The sequence below is a fragment of the Electrona antarctica genome (assembly GCF_951216825.1).
Source record: "Electrona antarctica genome assembly, chromosome: 4".
Lineage (NCBI taxonomy): Eukaryota > Metazoa > Chordata > Actinopteri > Myctophiformes > Myctophidae > Electrona > Electrona antarctica.
The window spans coordinates 3,727,248-3,754,342 of NC_136809.1; the positions used below are offsets into that span (position 1 = coordinate 3,727,248).

A 27,095-nucleotide genomic window follows, 5' to 3' on the forward strand; every position below is an offset into this window, starting at 1 on the left:
GGGGGTCGGCGGCCAATTACATATAATCTTGGGGGTCCTTGACATGAAAATGTTTGAGAACGACTGACATAAACATGGGTTTTTCAGAAAACTGTCAGGATTTAGACTAGAGGACATTTGTAGAATCGTTCCCAGGTCAAAATGGGTTAAGGCCAGGATGACAAGCCATTGTTCAGCCTGATGTACAACCCACGACGTGTGAAAGAGGAGAGTTTGTTGAAAAGCAGGGTGGCACGGAGTATGCCAACGTCCATATAACCTCATTACTGCTGTGCTTTTTTATCTGCCTTGGTCGGTAATCAGAAAGTCCAATCTAGAAGCATTGCCTTTCCAAGTCCAATCTAGAAGCATTGCCTTTCCACAAGGCCAAGTCAGACGTCAGAGGCAAACAAAATGAAGCGAAGAGAAAACAAACGGGTCTTTGTTGATTTTGGAAGGAAGGACCACAACGGACTAAAGTCTGTAACATTGTGGTTTTTATCCTCGACATTCTTTCTTCTTGAGAAGCATGTTTATCAAATAACATCTAGTCAAACTTAGGGCTGATTCATACTCCTATTTCACCGCTCTAGTGCCAAAATGATTTCAGCTCGTCAGAAATTTTCAGTAGCACCGAAGAGCCGGCTTTAGGATGGTACCCGCCCCCCCCCCCCCCCCCCGAACCTCAAATGACGTCACATTGTATAGGCTCCACAGAGGCGATCCGACTTTTATTCAGCTCTAAATTACTTCGAATCGGCCCTTAGTTTGATTTGCACAACAGCCTCTGGAAGTTAGGATGGACATTGCTTTATGGGACATTAAACTACAGTAAAACAAATAATTCAATGAAGATCTGGTTGCTTTTTCAACAATTAATTTCTGCATATAAATATTTTTATTTTGGCAAGGAAATGTACAAAGTGCTTTATTATCAGTGAAGCAGTATGTCAATGATATTATTTGAATACCACACACTTACATCATTCTGGAAAAAAAGGGGAATTCACATTAATAAAAACACACAATTACACACGTTCAGAAATACATATTGCAGCTCTGCAACCGAGCTGTATCGCATTCTTCAACAGCCAGTATCCAGGAACCTACACGGAGAGAAGAATTGCAGATGAGGCAAAGTGCATTCACAGACATGAGGGTGTTATTTGCTAGGATCTGTGATCCGTCATTTTGTCAAATCAAAACCCATTTTGAGGAGATTCATCTGAGAATTTTCTAGTCATCTGTGAAACATTGGGTCACTAGTATTGCAACAATTTGATTGTAAACTAAAACTATAGTTCTTAAGAGTTAATCTCATACTGAAAGCATACACAACGCATTAGACTGCTGTCACGGTTAACTATTAGATCACAAAGCATTAGACTGCTGTCACGGTTAACTATTAGATCAAAGTCATGCTTACAGATTCAGCATTGTGCTCCAGTCCTGTATCACGGTTAACTATTAGATCAAAGTAATGCTTACAGATTCAGCATTGTGCTCCAGTCCTGTATCATGGTTAACTATTAGATCAAAGTAATGCTTACAGATTCAGCATTGTGCTCCAGTCCTGTATCACGGTTAACTATTAGATCAAAGTAATGCTTACAGATTCAGCATTGTGCTCCAGTCCTGTATCATGGTTAACTATTAGATCAAAGTCATGCTTACAGATTCAGCATTGTGCTCCAGTCCTGTATCACGGTTAACTATTAGATCAAAGTCATGCTTACAGATTCAGCATTGTGCTCCAGTCCGGTGTCATGGTTAACTATTAGATCAAAGTCATGCTTACAGATTCAGCATTGTGCTCCAGTCCGGTGTCATGGTTAACTACTATAGATCAAAGTCATGCTTACAGATTCAGCATTGTGCTCCAGTCCGGTGTCATGGTTAACTATTAGATCAAAGTAATGCTTACAGATTCAGCATTGTGCTCCAGTCCGGTGTCATGGTGCTCCAGCTCTTCATCACGGAATTCCTTTATTATCTTGCAAAATAAACCAAATGACCAGTTTACCACTTATTGTCCATCTTAATTGATTAGACTTCTTATCTTGATCGATGAGATAAGTTCCCCTTTTTTCACTCGGTGTCATTTTGTCTAGTGTAATCCTGGGCGCTACACTCCCTCTGCCAACCTGGGGAGAGCAACGGACTGACCTCATGCTTCCTTCAGTGCATGAGGAGTCCAGGCTGCTTCTTTTCACCTGACAGGAGAGGAGTGTCCTCGGTTGGACGTAGCGCGTGGAAGGAACACGTTATTCCAACCTTTCCCCTCCATCAGATGCCCCGGCTGAGCAGGGGGAGGCAGTATAGAGACCAGGATTACCGCATGCATGTTTTTTGTGAGGGTACCTACCCACACGGGGAGAACATGTGAGGGTACCTACCCTAGGGGACACGGGGAGAACATGTGAGGGTACCTACCCTAGGGGACACGGGGAGAACATGTGAGGGTACCTACCCTAGGGGACACGGGGAGAACATGTGAGGGTACCTACCCTAGGGGACACGGGGAGAACATGTGAGGGTACCTACCCTAGGGGACACGGGGAGAACATGTGAGGGTACCTACCCTAGGGGACACGGGGAGAACATGTGAGGGTACCTACCCTAGGGGACACGGGGAGAACATGCAAACTCCACACAGGAACCCCACCTAGGGTATGGGTGCTGATGACGCGGAGGAGAGAACACGCCCCCCAGCGGGAATCGGGGGGGAGATAATACTTTCTCACTACTAGTTTCACATAGCCAGAGATTCAACAGGCGCCTGGACGGCGGACGCCAGAGATTAGCAGTAACAAACCTACACCCACTACTCTGAAAATCAACCCTGATAACAGCAGCCCATAACATGAAGGACCACTTTGCATTTTAAAGTTCCAAATTGTTTCCACCCAGTTATAGCTGTTTAACCCAGTCAGTTATAGCTGTTTAACCCAGTCAGTTATAGCTGTTTAACCCAGTCAGTGTTTAACCCAGTCAGTTGTACCTGTTTAACCCAGTCAGTTATAGCTGTTTAACCCAGTCAGTTATAGCTGTTTAACCCAGTCAGTTATAGCTGTTTAACCCAGTCAGTTATAGCTGTTTAACCCAGTCAGTTAGCTGTTTAACCCAGTCAGTGTTTAACCCAGTCAGTTATAGCTGTTTAACCCAGTCAGTTATAGCTGTTTAACCCAGTCAGTTATAGCTGTTTAACCCAGTCAGTTATAGCTGTTTAACCCAGTCAGTTATAGCTGTTTAACCCAGTCAGTGTTTAACCCAGTCAGTTGTAGCTGTTTAACCCAGTCAGTTATAGCTGTTTAACCCAGTCAGTTAGCTGTTTAACCCAGTCAGTTATAGCTGTTTAACCCAGTCAGTTATAGCTGTTTAACCCAGTCAGTTATAGCTGTTTAACCCAGTCAGTTATAGCTGTTTAACCCAGTCAGTTATAGCTGTTTAACCCAGTCAGTTATAGCTGTTTAACCCAGTCAGTTAGCTGTTTAACCCAGTCAGTTATAGCTGTTTAACCCACCCAGTTGTAGCTGTTTAACCCAGTCAGTTATAGCTGTTTAACCCAGTCAGTGTTTAACCCAGTCAGTGTTTAACCCAGTCAGTGAATACATTTAGATGTCACCAGAGCGGCATCTGGATTAACGCTTTCCCTTCCTTAAAAGGTATATTCAGTGATTTCACTTAATTCAAATATCACTTATTTTTTCTTATTTTTTGGATAATCCTCCCTACTATAAAGTGTGCTGACCATATAAGGAGTTCCTCCCTGTCCCCAGTGAGCCCCTGGGGTAAAAAAAACCCTAGTTTCGGTTTGGGCTTTGGGTGGCAAAGCCTTCATCCAATCAGGATGAGAGGGGCGGGCCTTGGTGCATGTGCTGTTGGTCTGTTGTACTTCCCCCACTGTAGAGCGTGTGCATGTGCACATCTCGTTACCGGGGCGGACTGGGTTATTTTCCAAATCACTGAATGCTCCTTTAAAAGGGCTTCCTGTTTGTACCACAATCATTCATGCACCCTGAATGGAAGACTTGTGCATAGAAACAAAACAAAAAAGGAGATGTCCTCATCATAATTTAAGTGAATAAAACTCACTGTGAGGAGTTCAGTGTATCTGTCTGGGTCCTCCTCCATCAGAGCTCTTATCTGGCTGTTGTAGTGCGCTGCGATAGTCTCCTCCACGGCCACGGTGCACGCCATGGCAGCCTCCTTCCCCAGCAGGGCTGTGGACGCACCTGCACAACACAACAACAACACAGTAAGGCCATGGCAGCCTCCTTCCCCAGCAGGGCTGTGGACGCACCTGCACAACACAACAACACAGTAAGGCCATGGCAGCCTCCTTCCCCAGCAGGGCTGTGGACGCACCTGCACAACACAACAACACAGTAAGGCCATGGCAGCCTCCTTCCCCAGCAGGGCTGTGGACGCACCTGCACAACACAACAACACAGTAAGGCCATGGCAGCCTCCTTCCCCAGCAGGGCTGTGGACGCACCTGCACAACACAACAACAACACAGTAAGGCCATGGCAGCCTCCTTCCCCAGCAGGGCTGTGGACGCACCTGCACAACACAACAACACAGTAAGGCCATGGCAGCCTCCTTCCCCAGCAGGGCTGTGGACGCACCTGCACAACACAACAACAACACAGTAAGGCCATGGCAGCCTCCTTCCCCAGCAGGGCTGTGGACGCACCTGCACAACACAACAACAACACAGTAAGGCCATGGCAGCCTCCTTCCCCAGCAGGGCTGTGGACGCACCTGCATAACACAACAACACAGTAAGGCCATGGCAGCCTCCTTCCCCAGCAGGGCTGTGGACGCACCTGCACAACACAACAACAACACAGTAAGGCCATGGCAGCCTCCTTCCCCAGCAGGGCTGTGGACGCACCTGCACAACACAACAACAACACAGTAAGGCCATGGCAGCCTCCATCCCCAGCAGGGCTGTGGACGCACCTGCATAACACAACAACAACACAGTAAGGCCATGGCAGCCTCCATCCCCAGCAGGGCTGTGGACGCACCTGCATAACACAACACGCTGGACTGAATATGGTTTTCAAGCCTTTTCATATTAAAGGACCACTTCACCACTTTTCAACATCTCTTCATATAATTGGTCCTCACTAATGTTCATGATAAAACACCACCATTTTCTCCTACTCAGTCTGTGTCTCATAGGAGGGCTTTGGGCAGTTCGGACACCCGTCCACCAGTGACATCATCATTAGGCAGATCTTTTTTTAAACAAGATTTGTTTTAAAATATATTTAGATTTGTATTATCGTGAGAGCGATGGCTTCAACTTTTGCATTGCAACTTATCAGGAAAAGAAAGCCTGCCGTTTCTATTAGCTTGGATTCACCATCGATGATGTCACTGGTGGACGGGTTTCTGAACTGCCCACAGCCTTCCTATGAGACACAGGCTGAGTAGGAAAGAATGGTGGTATTTTATCATGAACATTAGTTAGGACCAATTATAGGAAGAGAAGTTGAAAAGTGGTGAAGTGGTCCTTTAAGGCCCCTCTGTATTTGAGCCACAGACCACTGGGAGTCTGGGACCACCATTGAACATCTAGCCTTGCAGACCCAAAACTAAAGAATATGTACACATCTCCATGCTGTACAGAGCGTCGCAGTCCCGCCCCCTACCAGGGCCCAGGTAATGATTCCCCGTTCATCTCCATGCTCTATAGAGCGTCACAGTCCCGCCCCCTACCAGGGCCCAGGTAATGATTCCCCGTTCATCTCCATGCTCTATAGAGCGTCGCAGTCCCGCCCCCTACCAGGGCCCAGGTAATGATTCCCCGTTCATCTCCATGCTCTATAGAGCGTCGCAGTCCCGCCCCCTACCAGGGCCCAGGAAATGATTCCCCGTTCATCTCCATGCTCTATAGAGCGTCGCAGTCCCGCCCCCTACCAGGGCCCAGGAAATGATTCCCCGTTCATCTCCATGCTCTATAGAGCGTTGCAGTCCCGCCCCCTACCAGGGCCCAGGAAATGATTCCCCGTTCATCTCCATGCTCTATAGAGCGTCACAGTCCCGCCCCCTACCAGGGCCCAGGTAATGATTCCCCGTTCATCTCCATGCTCTATAGAGCGTCACAGTCCCACCCCTACCAGGGCCCAGGTAATGATTCCCCGTTCATCTCCATGCTGTACAGAGCGTCGCAGTCCCACCCCCTACCAGGGCCCAGGTAATGATTCCCCGTTCATCTCCATGCTGTACAGAGCGTCGCAGTCCCACCCCCTACCAGGGCCCAGGTAATGATTCCCCGTTCATCTCCATGCTCTATAGAGCGTCACAGTCCCGCCCCCTACCAGGGCCCAGGTAATGATTCCCCGTTCATTTTCCTCAGACATTTAAAAAAGTATTTATTTAAAGACCTTTTAAGCCTCGTACAAAGCCAACTCTTGTCGTGACAAATCATGACAATAAACACAATTGTTTGGGCCGAACAAATAATTAGAAAGAAGAAAAAAAACGGCAGGTTACAACACTTTATTGTTGTTTTTCTTCTTTGTAATTATTTGTTTGGTCCAAAATATTGTGTTTGTTGTCATGATTTGTCACAACTCGAGTTGGCTTTGTCCGCGGCGTAACCGTCTTTAAATAAATACTTTTTGAAATGTCTATGAGGAAAATGCATTGGAATAATTTCCTGGGCCTGGCGTCGTCATGAAAGGGGGCGGGACTGCGACGCTCTATTGATGTTGGTATCATAGGAGAGATAACAGGCAAACGTTGATCAAAGTAACAATTCTTCTACATTCTCTAATTGTGTAGACTTCTTGTTTAACAATCAATTTAACTCTTGAGTGTAAAATGAAACCAAATGGACCCATAAGGGCTCCATTTGGTTTCATTTTACACTCAATTGCACACAATTACACGCAATTGAATTGCTTTACTCTAAAGTGAATGAGAGGTTTACCAACCTAATAGAAATCCAGTGACGTTCCATATGGGTAATAATATTGTTGGGCGAACTCTGTTCTCGGCCAGGATTTCACTGAATTTGGCCAGATGTTTCTTTTCTTGGTCCCACATTTGCTGTAGAAACAACAGCATAAGAAATATTTGCAATTAATATAGTGGTTGCAAAGGTATTAATTGATTGCCTGAGTCCTGTGGTGGGAGTTCTGCTCTGGTGTTGGTGAATATTAAGTAGTTCTGGTCATTTGGTGGGGGTCAGTGGGGGCCACACATTAAAAATAAATTAATCCTGTATTGTTGACATATTTCTACCATGCAGAGTAACTTTTGTTCAACTTTGACCCCTCTGTCACTGTGATACTGGATACAAAAAATAGTGACAGAGGGAAAGAAATGTAACGAAAGTTGCTATATATAGTAGGTGAACAATACAAATTACACTAGTTTTGTGGATTCATTTATTTTTAATGCGTGGGCCCCAGACCAAAATGACCTGAACTACTTTAATATTCACCAAAACCTAGCAGATCTACAAGCTCGTAGCGCGGCACCGAGCGCCGCGCTACGAGCTTGTAGATTTGCTATTTTTGAAAAATCTTGAAAATGTGGCGCAAATCCTTGGTTATATATTCTTTCAGAGCGAACATTTATAACTCAAAATCTTTGCTTCCTGGAGGTCTCTGGAACTACATATTTTCAGACGGGGGTCGGCAGCCAAATACATGTAATTCTGGGGGTCCTTGACATGAAAAAGGTTGAGCACCACTGACATAGAAACATAGGTTTATCAGAAAACTGTTAGGATTTAGAAGCCATGTTTTTTAAATTGGCCTCAGGTCTAAATGGTAAAATGTAAAGTATTTCCTACAGCTTAAAGTCCATTGTGTGTAGTGAATGGTGTCCATACCTGGATAAGAGGTCCCATCTTAGATCGTCCCAACACTGCCATCTGGCCAGCGTAAATGCGGTTGGCACCATATTCCCCTGCGGTGGTGGATAAAGTACTCACATTGTAAAAAGTACCAATACTGCAATATTAGATGTACTCTGTTACAAGTAAGTCTTCATTCAGTCAATTCAAAATGTGCTTCAGTAAAAGGATTGGCATCAAAATGTACTTAAAGGACCACTTCACCACTTTTCAACCTATCTTCATATAATAGGTCCTCACTAATAATCGTGATAAAATGGCACAATTCTTTTCTACTCAGTCTGTGTCTCATTGGAGGGCTGTGGGCAGTTTACAAACCCGTCCACCAGTGACATCATCAATGGGGAATCCAAGCTAATAGAAACTGCAGGCTTTCTAGTCCTGAAAAGTTGCAATGCGAAAAAGGAAGCCATCGTTCTCACGATAATCTAAACATTTTTGTAATAAACATCTTGTTTAAAAAAAATCTGCCTAACGATGATGTCACTGGTGGACGGGTTTCCGAACTGCCCACAGCCCTCCTATGAGACACAGACTGAGTAGAAAATAATGGTGGTATTTTATCATGATTATTAGTGAGGACCTATTATATGAACATGGGTTGAAAAGTGGTGAAGTGGTCCTTTAAAGTACGAAAATTAATCATTATGCAGAATGTCTCATTTAAAATGTCCAAAATTTATATACTGTAGGGTGGTTAATGCAAGTATTGTAATAATAATCAAAATTCACAAAGTAACTTTTGGATATTTGGATCCGAGATGTAGTGTAGTAGAAGTAAAAGTATTGGAAATCGGAAATACCCAAGTAAAGTTCAAATACCTCCAAAATTGTGCTTAAGTAGAGTACTTGAGCAAAGTCAAAGTCGTACGATTTGTCACACACGTTACCGCAGTGAAATTTGTTCTCCGCATCTGACCCATCTCTTAGAGCTGCAGTGAGCTGCAGCCAAGGAGCGGTGAGCTGCAGCCGTGCCACGCTCAGGAATCATTTGATTAGTAGATTTGACCCCCCAATCCAACCCTTTGATGCTTAGTGCCAAGCATGGACCCATTTTTACAGTCTTTGGTATGACCCGGCCGGGGATCGAACCCCGACCTCCCAGTTTCAGGGCGGACACTCTAACCACAAGGGCACTGTCAAATGTACTTAGTTACTTTCCACCCCTGCTGCTCACCTGCATGGTCCACGCGTAGCATTCGGTCCAGCATGGCCTTCTCTTCAGTGTCTCGAGGGGGTGGAAGCACGCTGTATCCCCGCGAGGTCACCAACAGGGGGCCTGCTAGAGCACATGCACAAGACCTGAGACCAGATTCTACTATAAATCATGAAAGTTTTCTGAAAAACCTGTTTCTATGTCAGTAGTTCTCAAACTATTTCATGTCAAGGACCCCCAAAAAATATATGTAATTGGTGGCGTACCCCCATCTGAAAATATGTTGTTCCAGGGACCCCCCAGAAGCAAAGATTTAAGTTATGTTCGCTGTGAATGAATATACATAAAAAATTTGCACACATTTTCAAGATATTTCAAAGAATAGCAGATCTACAAGCAGAGATGCGTCCTCAGGTCTAAATGGGTTGAACTGACGGAGCAGTAACAACTTCAGGACCTCCTGAGTACAGAACTCAGGTCTAAATGGGTTGAACTGACGGAGCAGTAACAACTTCAGGACCTCCTGAGTACAGAACAGAAGGTGCTGAAGGTAGTGGAAGAGCAGTAACAACTTCAGGACCTCCTGAGTACAGAACAGACGGAGCAGTAACAACTTCAGGACCTCCTGAGTACAGAACAGACGGAGCAGTAACAACTTCAGGACCTCCGGAGTACAGAACAGACGGAGCAGTAACAACTTCAGGACCTCCTGAGTACAGAACAGAAGGTGCTGAAGGTAGTGGAGCAGTAACAACTTCAGGACCTCCTGAGTACAGAACAGAAGGTGCTGAAGGTAGTGGAAGAGCTTGCCTTAGACACTCCTTGGGCTAAATTCGACCATAGCCACACATTTGGGCAAGTGGCTATGGTCGGATTTAGCCCAAGAGTGTTTTTCGTGAAAAAACCAATGCTTGGAATGGATTCAGAATCATGAAAAAGCCCTAGTTTGACATGTCACATGCTACTTAAAGCATAATGAAATGTATAATTGTTTTTGCCTTACATAGGTTGTTAATGGTACCCCAACTTTCAGCAGCTGTCACAAAGCTTCCCAAGGTCGCCGGCTCGGGCGCCGGCCCCTAGCTAAATCATTACAGCATGCCCTGGGCTACATCTGTGCAAGATTTGGTGCTTTTAGACAAATTTAGCACAAAATATCCCTTAAAGGCCTGGACTAATGGGGAAGCCTTAAAGGGTAAGACCACTTTTGTAGAGGTTTGGGTTGTGTAGTTACCTTGCCATGATGTAACTCCAAATGTGGACAAGAAATCAAAAATAATTTCTCCAGTGATTAGAAGTTGATAATTCAAAATATGCTCCTCATTGACTTACATTGTACGCTGAAACAGCTCTCAAAGTCACTCTTTTAGTACGTAAACAAACACAAACAAAGTTGTTTCAGACAATATAGAGCAACACCAAAACTCATGTGGTTTTATTTTTTCATAAAAATGTTAATTTCCTGTTGATTCGTCCATTTTTATTCAGAAGAAAACCCGGACTGGATCCATGGATCCGGATCCAGATCATCATATAGTAAAATCAACAGGAAGTTACCATTTTTATGAAGAAATAAAACCACATGAGTTTTGGTGTTGCTCTATATTGTCTGAAACAACTTTGTTTGTGTTTGTTTACGTACTAAAAGAGTGACTTTGAGAGCTGTTTCAGCGTACAATGTAAGTCAATGAGGAGCATATTTTGAATTATCAATTTCTAATCACTGGAGAAATGATTTTTGATTTCTTGTCCACATTTGGAGTTACATCATGGCAAGGTAACTACACAACCCAAACCTCTACAAAAGTGGTCTTACCCTTTAATATCCGAGGCCCCTTTTCCACCAAAAATAACTTTGTGGCTAGAACTGGTTCCGTTCTAGATTCTTGGAACCTTGGGTGCTTTCACGTAACCGGTCCGGCGGCCATTTTTTGGTTCCAGTTCTGAACCAACTTTTAGAGTTCTGAACCGATTCATTTCCAGTGGAAACACTCTGAACTGGTTCAATATTAGGCAGGGAAAAAAGAACTGAACCGGTTCATTTCCAGTGGAAACACTCTGAACTGGTTCAATATTAGGCAGGGAAAAAATAACTGAACCGGTTCATTTCCAGTGGAAACACTATGAACTGGTTCAATATTAGGCAGGGAAAAAAGAACTGAACCGGTTCATTTCCAGTGGAAACACTATGAACTGGTTCAATATTAGGCAGGGAAAAAAGAACTGAACCGGTTCATTTCCAGTGGAAACACTCTGAACTGGTTCAATATTAGGCAGGGAAAAAAGAACTGAACCGGTTCATTTCCAGTGGAAACACTATGAACTGGTTCAATATTAGGCAGGGAAAAAATAACTGAACCGGTTCATTTCCAGTGGAAACACTATGAACTGGTTCAATATTAGGCGGGGAAAAAATAACTGAACCGGTTCATTTCCAGTGGAAACACTACGAACTGGTTCAATATTAGGCGGGGGAAAAAAGAACTGAACCGGTTCATTTCCAGTGGAAACACTATGAACTGGTTCAATATTAGGCGGGGAAAAAATAACTGAACCGGTTCATTTCCAGTGGAAACACTATGAACTGGTTCAATATTAGGCGGGGGAAAAAAGAACTGAACCGGTTCATTTCCAGTGGAAACACTATGAACTGGTTCAATATTAGGCGGGGAAAAAAGAACTGAACCGGTTCATTTCCAGTGGAAACACTACGAACTGGTTCAATATTAGGCGGGGAAAAAAGAACTGAACCGGTTCATTTCCAGTGGAAACACTACGAACTGGTTCAATATTAGGCGGGGAAAAAAGAACTGAACCGGTTCATTTCCAGTGGAAACACTACGAACTGGTTCAATATTAGACAGGGAAAAAAGAACTGAACCGGTTCATTTCCAGTGGAAACACTACGAACTGGTTCAATATTAGGCGGGGAAAAAAGAACTGAACCGGTTCATTTCCAGTGGAAACACTACGAACTGGTTCAATATTAGACAGGGAAAAAAGAACTGAACCGGTTCATTTCCAGTGGAAACACTACGAACTGGTTCAATATTAGGCAGGGAAAAAAGAACTGAACCGGTTCATTTCCAGTGGAAACACTACGAACTGGTTCAATATTAGACAGGGAAAAAAGAACTGACCGGTTCATTTCCAGTGGAAACACTACGAACTGGTTCAATATTAGGCGGGGAAAAAAGAACTGACCGGTTCATTTCCAGTGGAAACACTCTGAACCGGTTCAACCCTGGTGGAAAATATATGAAATATCTCCAATTTGCCTTAACCCATTTTGACAGTGGCTGTTTCTAAAAAAAAAAAAAAAAATGTCTTCTAGATCCTAAAAGTTTTCAGAAAAAACTATGTTTCTATATCAGTGGTGCTCAACCTTTTTCACGTCCAGGACTCCCAGAATTATCTGTATTTGGCCGCGGAACTCCATCTGAAAATGTGTTGTTCCAGATCTACAAGCTTGTAGCGTGGCACTCGGTGCCGCGCTGAGCTTGTAGATCTGCTATTTTTCAATCATTAAAAGTATAAAACACCAAAAGGGGTTCACGTCCAGAATGGGGATCTAGGGTTGCAACACAGTCAACCAACCAACCAACCAACAGAAAAGTCTGCTTGTATTAAACCATGTTAATTTAAACTCAATAACATTGCAGCTGTCACTAAATTCTATTGCAAGATTTAGGAAAAACCTGAAATCATGGCTCCATCTACACACTAACTGGTCATAGTTAGCTTCCGACCCTGGATAGCCCATCTCCCATGCTCTGGACTATTCTCTCAGGGTACCTCTTGTCCTATGTATATAGCTCCCAGCCTTATATATAAGGATTATTTATTATATGTTCCATGGTTGTTTTGTTTGTACAGTATGTTTGTGTATAGTTTCATGTTACAAAGTGGACCACAATGGAAACAAGCGAAGGCTTTTTTGTGACTAAATCCATTTGGCGTTTTTTAAAATGATGTCATTTTCTGTAATTATTCTTAAACTGCCAATTAAGTATTCTATCTATCTATATAGCTGTACGGAAAGCTTGAATTATCCTCTTAAGTTTTTGATTCATGAAAGTCTACAGTAGACTGGTTATAATGAGCTACTTTCAGTCAAGACATTCCGTGCAGGACTGCATTGTTGGGAGTTTGGAAGCACTCTGAAATGCACTTTGACAACTCCCCATATTGAAGTTTAGTTTACTAATGTTAAATATAGTAACCACGATTAGGGAATAAGTGGTTGTATATGACTATATCATTCAGTGATCAGGGTTTCACAAAACACAATTGCGTGCTTTTGTGGGAATTCATGCACTGCACAGTATGGTCTGGGGACCAAGAGTGGTCCTTGAGGGGCTTCCAGGAGGTCCCCAGCTGAATGATGGAGAGTTGGTAAACCAAATGGACCCTTTAGTATAGGTCTTAGTATAGGACCCTTATTAGTCCTTCACAGGTTCATTTGGTTTCATTTTACACTCTCCAGAGCTACATTATTGTTAAACGTCTGTATTACTTCAATTACAAGAAGTCTACACAATTAGAGAATGTAGATGAATTGTTATTTTGATCAACCTTTGCCTGTTATCTCTCCTACGTTGATGAATTGAACAAGGTGGACCCTCTTGTAAACAAATGTAATGCTTTATTGGGTCGTCCACTCACAGTTAACAGTACTGTATTGAGTTGTGCTTGAAATGTACTGTAATTCTGCAAACTGTTAATAAATACTTCAATCAATCAATCATATACCAACATCAATGCAGCTGAGCATGGGAGGGATTAAATGTTATCCAAAAACGACAACAAAATATTCTTTAGTTTTGAGTCTGAGAGGCTAAAATGTCATCAAATGGTTCGTGGCTCAAATGCCCAATAAATAAATAATAGACCATAATGTCACCTTGATATGAAAAGGGTTGACATGTCTTGAGAACCACTGAGCTATGCATGAAGGCAGCCTTGCTTGCTCTCTGCCTAGGTAAATGAATGGTGTTTTTAGCATGTTGCTAATGCTAACAGCTTACCTCTGGGTTTCAGACATTGCCTTGCTGTGGACAGGTTGACATTTATAGCCCAGTGCTGCAGAGCACCGTGTGCAGCTCTCTGCATGTTGGAACACCTCAGGTTTGGACCAAATATCCTCTTGTAGTTTAGTTTAGTTACAGAATAAACACTGGTGTCATTGAACTACAAACCAGCTACAAGTACATGCATGGCGGCGCATACTTATGATGTCACCAATGTAACCTCGCTTCACTTCAAAGAAAAAGAAAAAAAAAGAAAAAACACACACTAGGCAGTTGTCAAAGTGTGGTCCGGGGACCACTATAGGACTGTGGTTCCCAAACCTTTTCCGGTCAAGGACCCCCAAATTGACACTAATTATCCCGCCGGACCCCCATTTGAAAAGACATGCCAGGGACCCCCATAAGAGAAGAGTTTTCATTTCCAAGGACCCCCAGTTTGACATGCATTAGTCTACAGATCCACCATTTAATGCCATTTAGAGAGTGTACAAATGGAACCAAATGGACCCTAACGGGTCCATTTGGTTCCATTTGTACACTCTCAGAGTTACAGACCCACAATTTGGTTCCAAACTATCATTTAGCTGGGGACCCCTGGGAACCCAGCAGGACCCCATTTTGGGAACCAGGATAGGTGGGCACATCGATGTAAAATTGGCTATTTTGTCCAAAATGTAAAAGTAAGTATTGTAATGTAAATATACATGATGTGAACATGCTCACAGGCGTGACAGACGGACTGACTGACAGACAGGTTTTGCAGGTTTTCATAGTAATCTGCGAGCTACGGTCGCAATAACTTTACTTGGTTTTTAAGTCCAGATACATTTCATAATTTATAAACCAACGAGAGGTTGTGATAATGTTGGGTTTCTAGTGCAACTGTACAAGGGAAACCTCTGCTCCCACCTAGTGGCTGGATTTTGCACTGCGACTGTCCTGTAACATAACAACTAAACTATGAAAATCTAATTCATATAATATTATTACGTGAAATAAAATGACTAATCTAGAGTTCTGCAGTGACAAGTCATTCATGGCCATCAGCCACCAGTAATTAAACAGTCAATATAAATGCATTTAAATTAAATGTATTGCATCCTTAAAGAGACAATTTCCATGTTTCATTTCTGATTCTAGTTACAGTATATCAATTAATCAATTAATTTAAACCTCTGGGTAATTTGAGTGGCGAACCTAGCCTACATTTTTGTCATCCGAATATGCTATGCCTGCTTATTTTAGTGCCTGGTATAGTGTTTTAACTGTCAATGGGAATTACCAATGATATTAAATCACTGCATGCTGGGTGGTGGTGGCTCAGGGGTAGAGTGGCTGGATGGTAACCGCGAGGTTGCCAGTTAGAACCAGAGTTAGAACCCAGAGTTAGTGTCAAAGTGTCCTTGAGCAAGATGCTGAACCCCTAATTGCTCCTGATGTGCTGGTTGGTGCCTTGCATGGTTTCCTCCGCCATCAGTGTATGAATGTGTGTGTGAATGGGTGAATGTAATGCACAATCTATGTAAAGCGCCTTGGATAAATGTGCTATATAAATGCACCATTTACCATTTATTATTAAATTCCAACAAAAGAAGAATACCGCACAGCAAAACATGTTTTGCTATGTGCATTACACCCGTTTAAAAAATATGTCAAACTGTTTTCAAAATGCTGTGTGTGCGTGCGTGCGTGCGTGCGTACGTGCGTGCGTGCGTGCGTGTATTCGATTTAGGTTCTCCAGACTTTGAACAGACATGTGAAGCACATAACATTTTTTTATTCAAGTTTTATTAATACCAGCATGAAGTGTGATACAGACAAAGACAAACAGCTTTGATATAAAAAAGTATAAATATAATACAATCTTTAGAATTGTAAATGACACTTTTAATACATGTTGTCATGTGACATAAATAATGCAATAGCCTCTCTTTTGAATACGTTGTCTAAACCAGTAAGACAATTAAGAACAATAAAAAATATCACTTCTCTTTAAAAAAGTCCATCATAATAATATATGTATCTCTAAAAATAAGAAGAATTAGTCAACAAGGAGACTCACTATTTACACTCTTTCATACCAGCACCAGAGGAACAAATACTGACATTGAATTGTAACGATTTGTCACCTCGAGATTGAGAACTGATCTCACAAAGAAATGAGCCTCCTTTTCCTCTATATGGTGTGTGTGCGTGCGCGTGCGTGTGCGTGTGTGTATTCCCATGCTTTTTTGTTCTTGCTTAATGTAAGTCGCTCTGGATCAAGAGTGTCTGCTAAATGCCTAAATTGTAAATTGTAAATTGTGTGTGTGTGCGCGCGTGTGGCACATTCTCACATAGAATTATCACCATTTGAAATGGCATTAATTCTCATCATTCGTGGCTCTCTCTCTCTCACACACGCACGCACGCACGCACGCACACACGCACGCACACACACACCAGGAGGGTCCGGTTAGCCAGCTGAGTATCAACAGTTTTATGTGTTTACTTTGACAGAAATAAGCAAAAGGCCACAACAACATAGTTTTGCTAGTGTCTTGGCCTAAAGTCTTGGCACGTTGCAATGTTTTCTCCCTCTTGTTTCCTTTTCCCTGGCTTGTTAAAAACCTCAAATGAGCCCTTTCTTCTGTTGTGACTGAGAGAGCCCATGGCTGCAGGCCCTGAATGAAGACAGCTTACATTTGGGGTTTCCAGGTCAGCTCTAGGAGGTTAGTGTGTCAAAGGATTATTTGCACATCCCAGATTGTCGCAGATGTAAATAGAAAGAACAGGTTAGGGACGGATTTATATACAATAAAGTCCTTTGTGTCAAATATAACTCAGACGAGTATACAAATGTTACATTTGCACTTTCTTTCCGAGTTTAATTAACACTGAATTTTACTGTGTAATCACACAGCGGTTGATTTGTTTTGTTTCCTATGTGTTTGTTCCTTTTTCATTGTCGGGCACCGTACCCTCTCCTACACACCTGTAGGGGGCACCGTACCCTCTCCTACGCATCTGTCGCCTGTAGGGGGCACCGTACCCTCTCCTACGCACCTGTAGGGGGCACCGTACCCTCTCCTACGCACCTGTCGCATGTAGGTGTGCAAAAGCTTTGCTTTTTATTAACTTTTTTTGTTTCCTATGTGAAATAAATAGGACAAAGGAACGGACGTTGTGAGAACAACGTTTAAGATTTAGACCTATAAAAAGGTCAACATCAAGACATGTACCGTATTCTTCAGTAAATTAAAAAAATTAAACGTTTCATAAAATGCAATAAGCCTACCAGCAAAGTGATGCCTGATTCATACAGTACCCATCGTATGACACGACAGTACAGTGTCACGCGGCAAAATAAAACAGCAGATCTACAAGCTCACGGCACATTGCGTCCTAGATGCATTGTGTTGTTGTAGATTGGTTAATTTCGGCGCGACACACAGCAAAGTATAAATGGGGCTTAACTGGCAGAAGCCAATGAGAACCTTTGTGTAATGTTTGTAATATCAACGTATGACCCTTTCATGGAACAATCTGCCAACTCTCACTACTATGTATACAATATCTACAGGTAGGTATAATGTGGCCCAGTGCAAGCCTGGCTCAGGGACAGGGAGGTGCAGAGAGTGTTTTGAGGGGCAGGGGCTGACATCCCGTTAAGAGGGCACTTTTGGACCAAAAAAAATAGCGAAAATAGCAGATCTACAAGCTCACAACGCGTCGCGCTGCGACGCGTTGAGAGCTTGTAGATCAGCTATTTCCGGGGCGCAACCCAGCACTCTTTAGCTAGTGGAGATGCGGTGTGTAACGACTTTGGATTTCTAAACAAATTTGTTCAACGCAAAATACTGTGTTCAAGTTCAGGAGACAAAGAAAGCAATTCTCCTGAATGCTGCCTTCCGGTATGGCATGGAAAGGAGTTGCATTTGCATTTCTTTCACCATAGTATAAATGCTGCATTCGTGGTCTGGAAAGGGCAGTTGTTTAACTTGTTTTACAGACGGGTAAAAGGGCAGGGGGCTGAAGCCCCCTTTGATGTCTATGTGTGCACGTCCCCTGCTCAGCGAGAACAACATCATGTCCTGTGTTTTCTAAATCATGCCTTGTTTTTGTTTTTCTTGTCTTTGACGGTTTGTTTTCAGTTGCATCCACAGCTTCCCCATAGCTCGTCCCTTTGGCTCGACTCGTTCTTGGGCTGTAGACACTCCAATCAACGTCCCTGTGGAGGCGTGGAGTGGATATTTGAGCTGCCGCAAAAAGTCGATATGGTCAATTCAACATTTTTGTCCTTTTCTTTTCTTTTCTTGTTGTTGAGAGCCACTGAAAGAAAGTGCCAGGTTCATATACACCAGAATATATGTGTGCGATCATCATCGGGTGCAGACGATAAGAGAGAGACCTCTGGATCTCTAGACCAGGCCGGCTTCCCGGCACATTCGGTAGAACTGTCCCCGCTGGGCGATGAGGTTGGCTGGGGAGTCCGACTCTGAGATGTGGCCTTTGTCCATCACGATCACCCTGTGTGGAGAGAACACAACGGTGGAATGAATGAGTGGGTTGAGAATTTCTGGAATTCCAAAATTAACTTTAATCATAATGCGTTATGATTAAACGCATTTATCTAATTATATATAAAGAACCTTCCGGACCACTGTTTCTCAACGTGGGGTCCCCAGGAACCCCCAGGGACCCCCAGGCGTCCCCAGGGACCCCCAGGGGTCCCCAGCCCAGCGTTAACGTTATCAAAGCCCCCTCTTGCAAGTTGCAATGCACTCCGTTCCGAGACCCCTTGTTAGGATGTTTAGACATTTTATTTTAATTTAAAGATCTCTGTGGGCCTGAAAGTGCTTTATTGTATTTGTGCAACATGGTCATTATTTTGAATAAACGACTAAACGTATAATCGATATATCGATATATAATCGTATCGTGGCCTCTATATCTATTGTGAGATTGCAAGCAATATACCATGGTGTAGTCCATGAGTCGATGGGCGATGGTCAGTACAGTGTGTGCGTGCGTATACGTGCGTGTGTGTACGTGCATGCGTACCTGGTGTAGTCCATGATGGTGTTCAGTCGATGTGCGATGGTCAGCACAGTGTGCGTGTGTGTGTACGTGTGTGTGTGTGTACGTGCATGTGTGTGTGTGTGTGTGTGTGTGTGTGTGCGTGCGTGCGTGCGTGCGTGCGTGCGTGCGTGCGTGCGTGCGTGCGTGCGTGCGTGCGTGCGTGCGTGCGTGCGTGTACGTGCATACCTGGTGTAATCCATGATAGTATTCAGTCGATGGGCGATGGTCAGCACCGTGCACTCCTCAAACTGCGTGCGGATGGTGGACTGGATCAGGGTGTCGGTCTCCAGGTCCACTGCGGCCGTGGCCTCGTCCAGAACCAGGATCTTGGTCTTCCTCAGCAGAGCTCTGGCCAGACACACCAGCTGGCGCTGACCCAGACTGCACGGTGGCAGAGGGAGGGAGGGACGGGAGGGAATACAGCAGACCATGAGTTTAGGAACTATTTGTTTTCACCTATACTGTAGCTGCCTCCATATCCAACTGATGGATGACTGATGAACACTAGGGGGCGGCAATCGCAATCCCCTGATGGCCCAAATGATGCCCATGGCCCCATGCTACTGTGCCATGGTAAATGGTAAATGGTAAATGGTAAATGGTAAATGGTGCATTTATATAGCGCCTTTATCCAAGGTGCTTTACATATAGATTGCATTACATTCACCCATCCACGCACACATTCATACACTGATGGCGGTTGAAACCATGCAAGGCACCAACCAACACATCAGGAGCAATTAGGGGTTCAGTGTCTTGCTCAAGGACACTTCGACACTAACTCTGGGGGAGCCTGGGTTCGAACTGGCAACCTTGCGGTTACCATCCAGCCACTCTACCCCTGAGCCACCGCCACCCCCCCATCATGCCATGCAATCATTGACATTATTAGAACGCATAACCATTATGTTCTGTATCCGGAATGCTCGCCTTAAAAACACGCTCAACCTGCTTTTTCTCCACCGACCTCACGTTGACCGCTCGGTTGGGGCGGTTCTAATGTTAGAAATAACTTTAGGGTTAGTCATAGTTTTACTGGGGTTAAGTTTCTGGTTTAAGGTCTTCAGTGTTTTGTACCATACTATTGTATGTATAAGTACAGAACAAAGAATGTTTGCTTTCGCCATCTTTGTTGAAGAAGAGTCTGGGCAATTATTATTTAGTCTTACTAGAAACACTAAAAGTTTCTAAATCTTATATTTAGATTTAGTCTGACTTAATCTAGTCACCTCTGAGGTGAGCTTACTGGAGGTACCCGTTGTGAGATATTGCCCCCCCAGGTACTGCGCCCTGAGCGCATTTTTAATTCACTAATAAATTCATTATTAATCATTAATGTGTAAAATCGAAAAAAGGGCTTCGTTAAGACCTCCATATTATTATGGTCAATGCCTGTGTGAAAAGTGTGAGTGATTGGTGCAGGCGGTGAGGAGATATGGCGGTGTTTCTGACACACATTCAGACATTGTCAGAATTATAGTATGATGATGATGATGATGATGATGATGATGATGATGATGATATAGTATGATGATGATATAGTATGATGATGTGACTGATGACAGGGGTTCTGGTGACGATACGGGCAAGCAGCAGTTTACTGTGTTTTGTTTTGAGGTTTCCAGTATTCCAAAATCTATTACCTGAGGTTTTCTCCCCCCTCTGTGCATTCGTGGTTGAGTTTGTGGGGCAGGTTGGAGATGAAGTTCTTGAGGTGAGCGAGTTCCAGCGAGCTCCACACCTCCTCATCGGAGTAGGCGTTGAAGGGGTCAAGGTTCATGCGGAGGGAGCCTGAGAACAGCACGGGGTCCTGGGATTGGACGAATCAACAGCCAATCAAATAACACTTAAAAAAAGTTAGCATAAATAATGAAAATATTAAGGTTTTCAGAAAAAAATTAAAAGTGATCGAAAACACATTTTTAATCATTTCACAAAAAAGTTTATAATAATTTATGTCTATCTATTAATTAAAGCTGCTAAAAGCAATAATATGTCAAAATATTATTGACCTTTTTATTTTATTTTTGGTATTCAGACAGCCAGCAATGGGTAGAACTCCCCCCAAAAAATGTAGTCTCTGTGACACATCTAGGGGCCGCTATCTGCATTCAAAGATTTTCCTAGAAGCTTTGTCATTGGTCGAAAAAAAACCCGGTCGCAGTGACTAACCAATCAGGAAGCAGATAGGCAAATCTACCAATGACAAAGCTTCTAGGAACATCTTTGAATGCAAATTGCGGCCCCTAGATGTGTCACAGAGACTACTTTTTTTGGGAGCGTTGAATACCAAAAAAAGTCGTCTGAATACCAAAAAAATAAAAAGGTCATTAACATTTTGACAAATTATTGCTTATAGCAGCTTTAATATATAAATAACACTGTCTGTCAGTTATGTAACTGTTTATTAAATTGAATTAAATAGGATTAAACCTTACACTTAGGCCAATTAACTTACTGACTTACTTACACAAACCATTGACTTCAGGCCCAAAAATTGCCAATATTGGCCTAAGTCATATATTCATTTTACAAAAAGGGGCGGGATCAGCATGATGCTTTTTCAATTAGGACTTTGGCGATTTGACCAGAGGTGGCCAGTCAGTGTCATGAGGAGACCAGAGGTGGCCAGTCAGTGTCATGAGGAGCCGACTTGACCAGAGGTGGCCAGTCAGTGTCATGAGGAGCCGATTTGACCAGAGGTGGCCAGTCAGTGTCATGAGGAGCCGACTTGACCAGAGGTGGCCAGTCAGTGTCATGAGGAGCCGATTTGACCAGAGGTGGCCAGTCAGTGTCATGAGGAGCCGACTTAGACCAGAGGTGGCCAGTCAGTGTCATGAGGAGCCGACTTAGGCCAGAGGTGGCCAGTCAGTGTCTTGAGGAGCCGATTTGACCAGAGGTGGCCAGTCAGTGTCTTGAGGAGCCGATTTGACCAGAGGTGGCCAGTCAGTGTCATGAGGAGCCGACTTAGACCAGAGGTGGCCAGTCAGTGTCATGAGGAGCCGACTTAGGCCAGAGGTGGCCAGTCAGTGTCTTCAGGAGCCGATTTGACCAGAGGTGGCCAGTCAGTGTCTTGAGGAGCCGATTTGACCAGAGGTGGCCAGTCAGTGTCTTGAGGAGCCGATTTGACCAGAGGTGGCCAGTCAGTGTCTTGAGGAGCCGACTTGACCAGAGGTGGCCAGTCAGTGTCTTGAGGAGCCGACTTGACCAGAGGTGGCCAGTCAGTGTCATGAGGAGCCGACTTAGGCCAAAAGAAAAATCCTCAAAAAAGACTTGAGCCATTAGTTTAGTTTAAGATGGTGCCGATACTGTAGCTAGCTCACAAAGCATCACGCTGGGGCGTCTATTTACTGTAGCTAGCTCACAAAGCATCACGCTGGGGCGTCTATTTACTGTAGCTAGCTCACAAAGCATCACGCTGGGGCGTCTATTTACCAGCTCCATTTACGGGAGGCTATTGTGACGAATGCAGGATTCAAAGCCTTGTCTCCCTCCCACATGGGAAACCCCCAGTTACTCAACTAAAGGGGGAATCCCCTCCCCTCCCCTCCCTCCCACCCACCCCTGGCAAGGGCTTCTGGGACTCAGCCAGTGCTATTCTCTTGTTACACAACATCACCAGTCAACCTGTGCCGCTACACTACCTACTGCACTACGTACTGTACCTGGGGGATGATGGTGATGCGTGAGCGGAGGTCGTGCAGTCCAATCTCAGCGATGTCGATCCCATCTATGAAGATCTTTCCTTTGGCGGCCTCCAGGATTCTGAAGATTCCAAGAGCCAGGGAGGACTTCCCTGCTCCTGTTCTCCCCACGATTCCAACCTGTAGGTGATCCGTGAGTTATAGACCCAGCTACACACAATCTTTCTTGAGAACATTTTTTAGAACCTCATATCAGTCTTAACCGACCACGTAAGTCCCCTAACCTCATATCAGTCTTAACCGGCCACGTAAGTCCCCTGACCTCATATCAGTCTTAACCGGCCACGTAAGTCCCCTAACCTCATATCAGTCTTAACCGGCCACGTAAGTCCCCTAACCTCATATTAGTCTTAACCGGCCACGTAGGTCCCCTGACCTCATATCAGTCTTAACCGGCCACGTAAGTCCCCTAACCTCAAATCAGTCTTAACCGGCCACGTAAGTCCCCTAACCTCATATCAGTCTTAACCGGCCACTAACCTCATATCAGTCTTAACCGGCCACTAACCTCATATCAGTCTTAACCGACACTAACCTCATATCAGTCTTAACCGACCACTAAACTCATATCAGTCTTAACCGACCACTAACCTCATATCAGTCTTAACCGACCACTAACCTCATATCAGTCTTAACCGACCACTAACCTCATATCAGTCTTAACCGACCACTAACCTCATATCAGTCTTAACCGACCACTAACCTCATATCAGTCTTAACCGACCACTAACCTCATATCAGTCTTAACCGACCACTAAGCTCATATCAGTCTTAACCGACCACTAACCTCATATCAGTCTTAACCGGCCACTAACCTCATATCAGTCTTAACCGACCACTAACCTCATATCAGTCTTAACCGGCCACTAACCTCATATCAGTCTTAACCGACCACTAACCTCATATCAGTCTTAACCGGTCACTAACCTCATATCAGTCTTAACCGGCCACTAACCTCATATCAGTCTTAACCGACCACTAACCTCATATCAGTCTTAACCGACCACTAACCTCATATCAGTCTTAACCGACCACTAACCTCATATCAGTCTTAACCGACCACTAACCTCATATCAGTCTTAACCGGCCACTAACCTCATATCAGTCTTAACCGGCCACTAACCTCATATCAGTCTTAACCGGCCACTAACCTCATATCAGTCTTAACCGGCCACTAACCTCATATCAGTCTTAACCGACCACTAACCTCATATCAGTCTTAACCGGCCACTAACCTCATATCAGTCTTAACCGACCACTAACCTCATATCAGTCTTAACCGACCACTAACCTCATATCAGTCTTAACCGGCCACTAACCTCATATCAGTCTTAACCGGCCACTAACCTCATATCAGTCTTAACCGACCACTAACCTCATATCAGTCTTAACCGACCACTAACCTCATATCAGTCTTAACCGACCACTAACCTCATATCAGTCTTAACCGACCACTAACCTCATATCAGTCTTAACCGACCACTAACCTCATATCAGTCTTAACCGACCACTAACCCTCATATCAGTCTTAACCGACCACTAACCTCATATCAGTCTTAACCGACCACTAACCCTCATATCAGTCTTAACCGACCACTAACCTCATATCAGTCTTAACCGACCACTAACCCTCATATCAGTCTTAACCGGCCACTAACCCTCATATCAGTCTTAACCGGCCACGTAAGTCAGTTTCACGATGTTTTCGCTTCGGCGGCAGTAATTTCACCTCCGTGTTTCCTAATAGGAGCCAATAGAGCGTGTTTCCTAATAGGCAGCCAATAGAGCGTGTTTCCTAATAGGCAGCCAATAGAGCGTGTTTCCTAATAGGCAGCCCATAGAGCGTGTTTCCTAATAGGGCCAATAGAGCGTGTTTCCTAATAGGCAGCCAATAGAGCGTGTTTCCTAATAGGCAGCCAATAGAGCGTGTTTCCTAATAGGAGCCAATAGAGCGTGTTTCCTAATAGGAGCCAATAGAGCGTGTTTCCTAATAGGAGCCAATAGAGCGTGTTTCCTAATAGGAGCCAATAGAGCGTCTCTGTGTTTTCCTAATAGGCCAATAGAGCGTCGCAGCCCCGCCCCCTCACCTCCGTGTTTCCTAATAGGCAGCCAATAGAGCGCCGCAGCCCCGCCCCCTCGAGAGACCCGGAAAATAATTCCCTGTTCATTTTCCTCATAGACTTTTCAAAAAGTATTTATTTAAAGACGCGGACAAAGCCAACTCTTGTCGTGACAAATCATGACGAAAAACACAATGTTTTGGGCCGAACAAATAATTAGAAAGAAGAAAAAAACGGCAGGTTACAACACTTCTTTTTGTGGTTTTTCTTCGTTGTAATTATTTGTTTGGACCAAAATATTGTGTTTGTTGTCATGATTTGTCACGACTCGAGTTGGCTTCGTACGATGCTTATTAAAAGGTCTTTAAATAAATACTTTTTGAAATGTCTATGGGAAAAATGCATTGGGAATTATTTCCTGGGTCTGGTGTCGTCATGACAGGGGGCGGGACTGCGACGCTCTATAGGCTCCAGTAGCGCCTCCTGCTGGCTCGATTGCATCCGAGTGACGTACTGGTAACGTACTGGTAATTATGGGTTAATAACATTGGAAGCGGGTGGTGGGGGTTTGAACAGCGCCGGCTCACCTTCTCTCTCTCCTGGATGTTCAGAGTGATGCCCTTCAGAGCCAGGTCCAGTCCTTTGCGGTACTGCAGTCCGTAGTCCTGCATGTCGATGGTTCCTCTGTCGGGCCAGTTCACAGGCAGGCTGCTGTCCTCCACGATCCACGCACCCTGAGGGGAGGGAAACCAAGAGTTTTATCATAACACGCGCATGCATGTGTGTGTGTGTGTGTGTGTGTGTGTGTGTGTGTGTGTGTGTGTGTGTGTGTGTGTGTGTGTGTGTGTGTGTGTGTGTGTGTGTGTGTGTGTGTGTGTGTTGTATCATGAGGACAAGGAGTTTGTGAATGTATAACCTTAACTGCACCTAGAATATGGGTGTCCCTTTCAAAGCAGTATAACATAATGCTTTAAAACACCAAAAGGGAGAGAGTATGTACAGTAGTACATGTATGTCAAGAAGTTTTCTCTTTGACCGTCTCCGAATACTCTTTGACTCTCTCTGTGCGTGCGTGCGCGGCATTAAGCAACTAGTCGACTAGTTTACTAGTCGACTAGTAAATCCACTAGTCGACCTTGTTGGTACTAGTCGACTAGTTGATAAGAAAAAAAAAAAAAAAGTTCATTTTTTTTTTTTTTTCCCCGATTTTGTAGGCCTTAATATCAGGTAGATTATAGTTATAGTCACACCAATGTACACAGTTTTTAAATGTACAAATATTTATTTCCAAAAAAAAAAAAAAAAATGTTTCTTTTTTGTTTGTTTGTTTTTAAACATAAAAAGGTGGCTTAACAACTAGTCGACTAGTCGACTAGTAAACTAGGCAACTAGTCAACTAGTAAAAATGACTAGAAGTGAATGCCCTAGCGCACGCACGCACGCACGCACGCACGCACGCACGCACGCACGCACGCACGCACGACCGTGCGTGCGTGCGTTCATGCGAGAGAGAGTTAGAGTTAGAGTGAGAGTATGTAGTACATGTATGTTGTGAAGTTGTAGTGCTGCTGTATGTAGTACATGTATGTTGTGTAGTTGTAGTGCTGCTGTATGTAGTACATGTATGTTGTGAAGTTGTAGTGCTGCTGTATGTAGTACATGTATGTTGTGTAGTTGTAGTGCTGCTGTATGTAGTACATGTATGTTGTGAAGTTGTAGTGCTGCTGTATGTAGTACATGTATGTTGTGAAGTTGTAGTGCTGCTGTATGTAGTACATGTATGTTCTGAAGTTGTAGTGCTGCTGTATGTAGTACATGTATGTTGTGAAGTTGTAGTGCTGCTGTATGTAGTACATGTATGTTGTGAAGTTGTAGTGCTGCTGTATGTAGTACATGTATGTTGTGAAGTTGTAGTGCTGCTGTATGTAGTACATGTATGTTGTGTAGTTGTAGTGCTGCTGTATGTAGTACATGTATGTTGTGTTGTAGTTGTAGTGCTGCTGTATGTAGTACATGTATGTTGTGAAGTTGTAGTGCTGCTGACCTCTTTGACCGTCTCCGAATACTCCTTGACTCTCTCCACGGAGACGATGTTGTTTTCCACGTCCGTCCAGGACCGTACGATCCAGCTCAGGATGCCAGTCACCTGCAAACAGCAGTCAAAACAAACCACACGCTCCACGTTAGAAAAACATCTTCCTAGCTGCTGCGGGCGGCCACGAC

The 27,095-nt window shown here is 44.0% G+C and overlaps 2 protein-coding genes across 3 annotated transcripts in view; both read right to left on the reverse strand.

The window, feature by feature from the left end:
• Window positions 1-839: 839 nt before the first annotated feature.
• On the reverse strand, window positions 840-14,252 carry LOC306921967 (5-demethoxyubiquinone hydroxylase, mitochondrial-like). 2 transcript variants are annotated; one of them, XM_079499312.1, is made up of 7 exons: window positions 14,045-14,252; window positions 9,039-9,140; window positions 7,838-7,914; window positions 6,933-7,047; window positions 4,075-4,214; window positions 1,904-1,972; window positions 840-1,085 (listed from the first exon to the last, which is right to left on the reverse strand). In XM_079499312.1, exons 1-7 carry the CDS (start codon window positions 14,127-14,129, stop codon window positions 1,008-1,010), a joined length of 666 nt encoding a protein of 221 aa, XP_079355438.1. In that variant the 5' UTR covers window positions 14,130-14,252; the 3' UTR covers window positions 840-1,007. The 2 variants fall into 2 exon arrangements, with proteins under 2 accessions (XP_079355438.1, XP_079355437.1); XM_079499311.1 differs by having other exon boundaries at window positions 9,039-9,143.
• A 4,189-nt stretch (window positions 14,253-18,441) lies between these two features.
• The window catches only part of abcc6a (ATP-binding cassette, sub-family C (CFTR/MRP), member 6a), a gene marked incomplete at its 5' end in the record, with an annotated part of 73,380 nt that continues 64,726 nt past the window's right edge, over window positions 18,442-27,095 (reverse strand). The window contains 6 exons of the mRNA XM_079500131.1: window positions 18,442-18,556; window positions 19,295-19,489; window positions 20,752-20,918; window positions 22,774-22,932; window positions 25,460-25,606; window positions 26,917-27,018. Coding sequence (XP_079356257.1) covers window positions 18,448-18,556; window positions 19,295-19,489; window positions 20,752-20,918; window positions 22,774-22,932; window positions 25,460-25,606; window positions 26,917-27,018 — 879 coding nt within the window. The 3' untranslated portion in view covers window positions 18,442-18,447. The remainder of the gene's footprint in view (window positions 18,557-19,294; window positions 19,490-20,751; window positions 20,919-22,773; window positions 22,933-25,459; window positions 25,607-26,916; window positions 27,019-27,095) is intronic.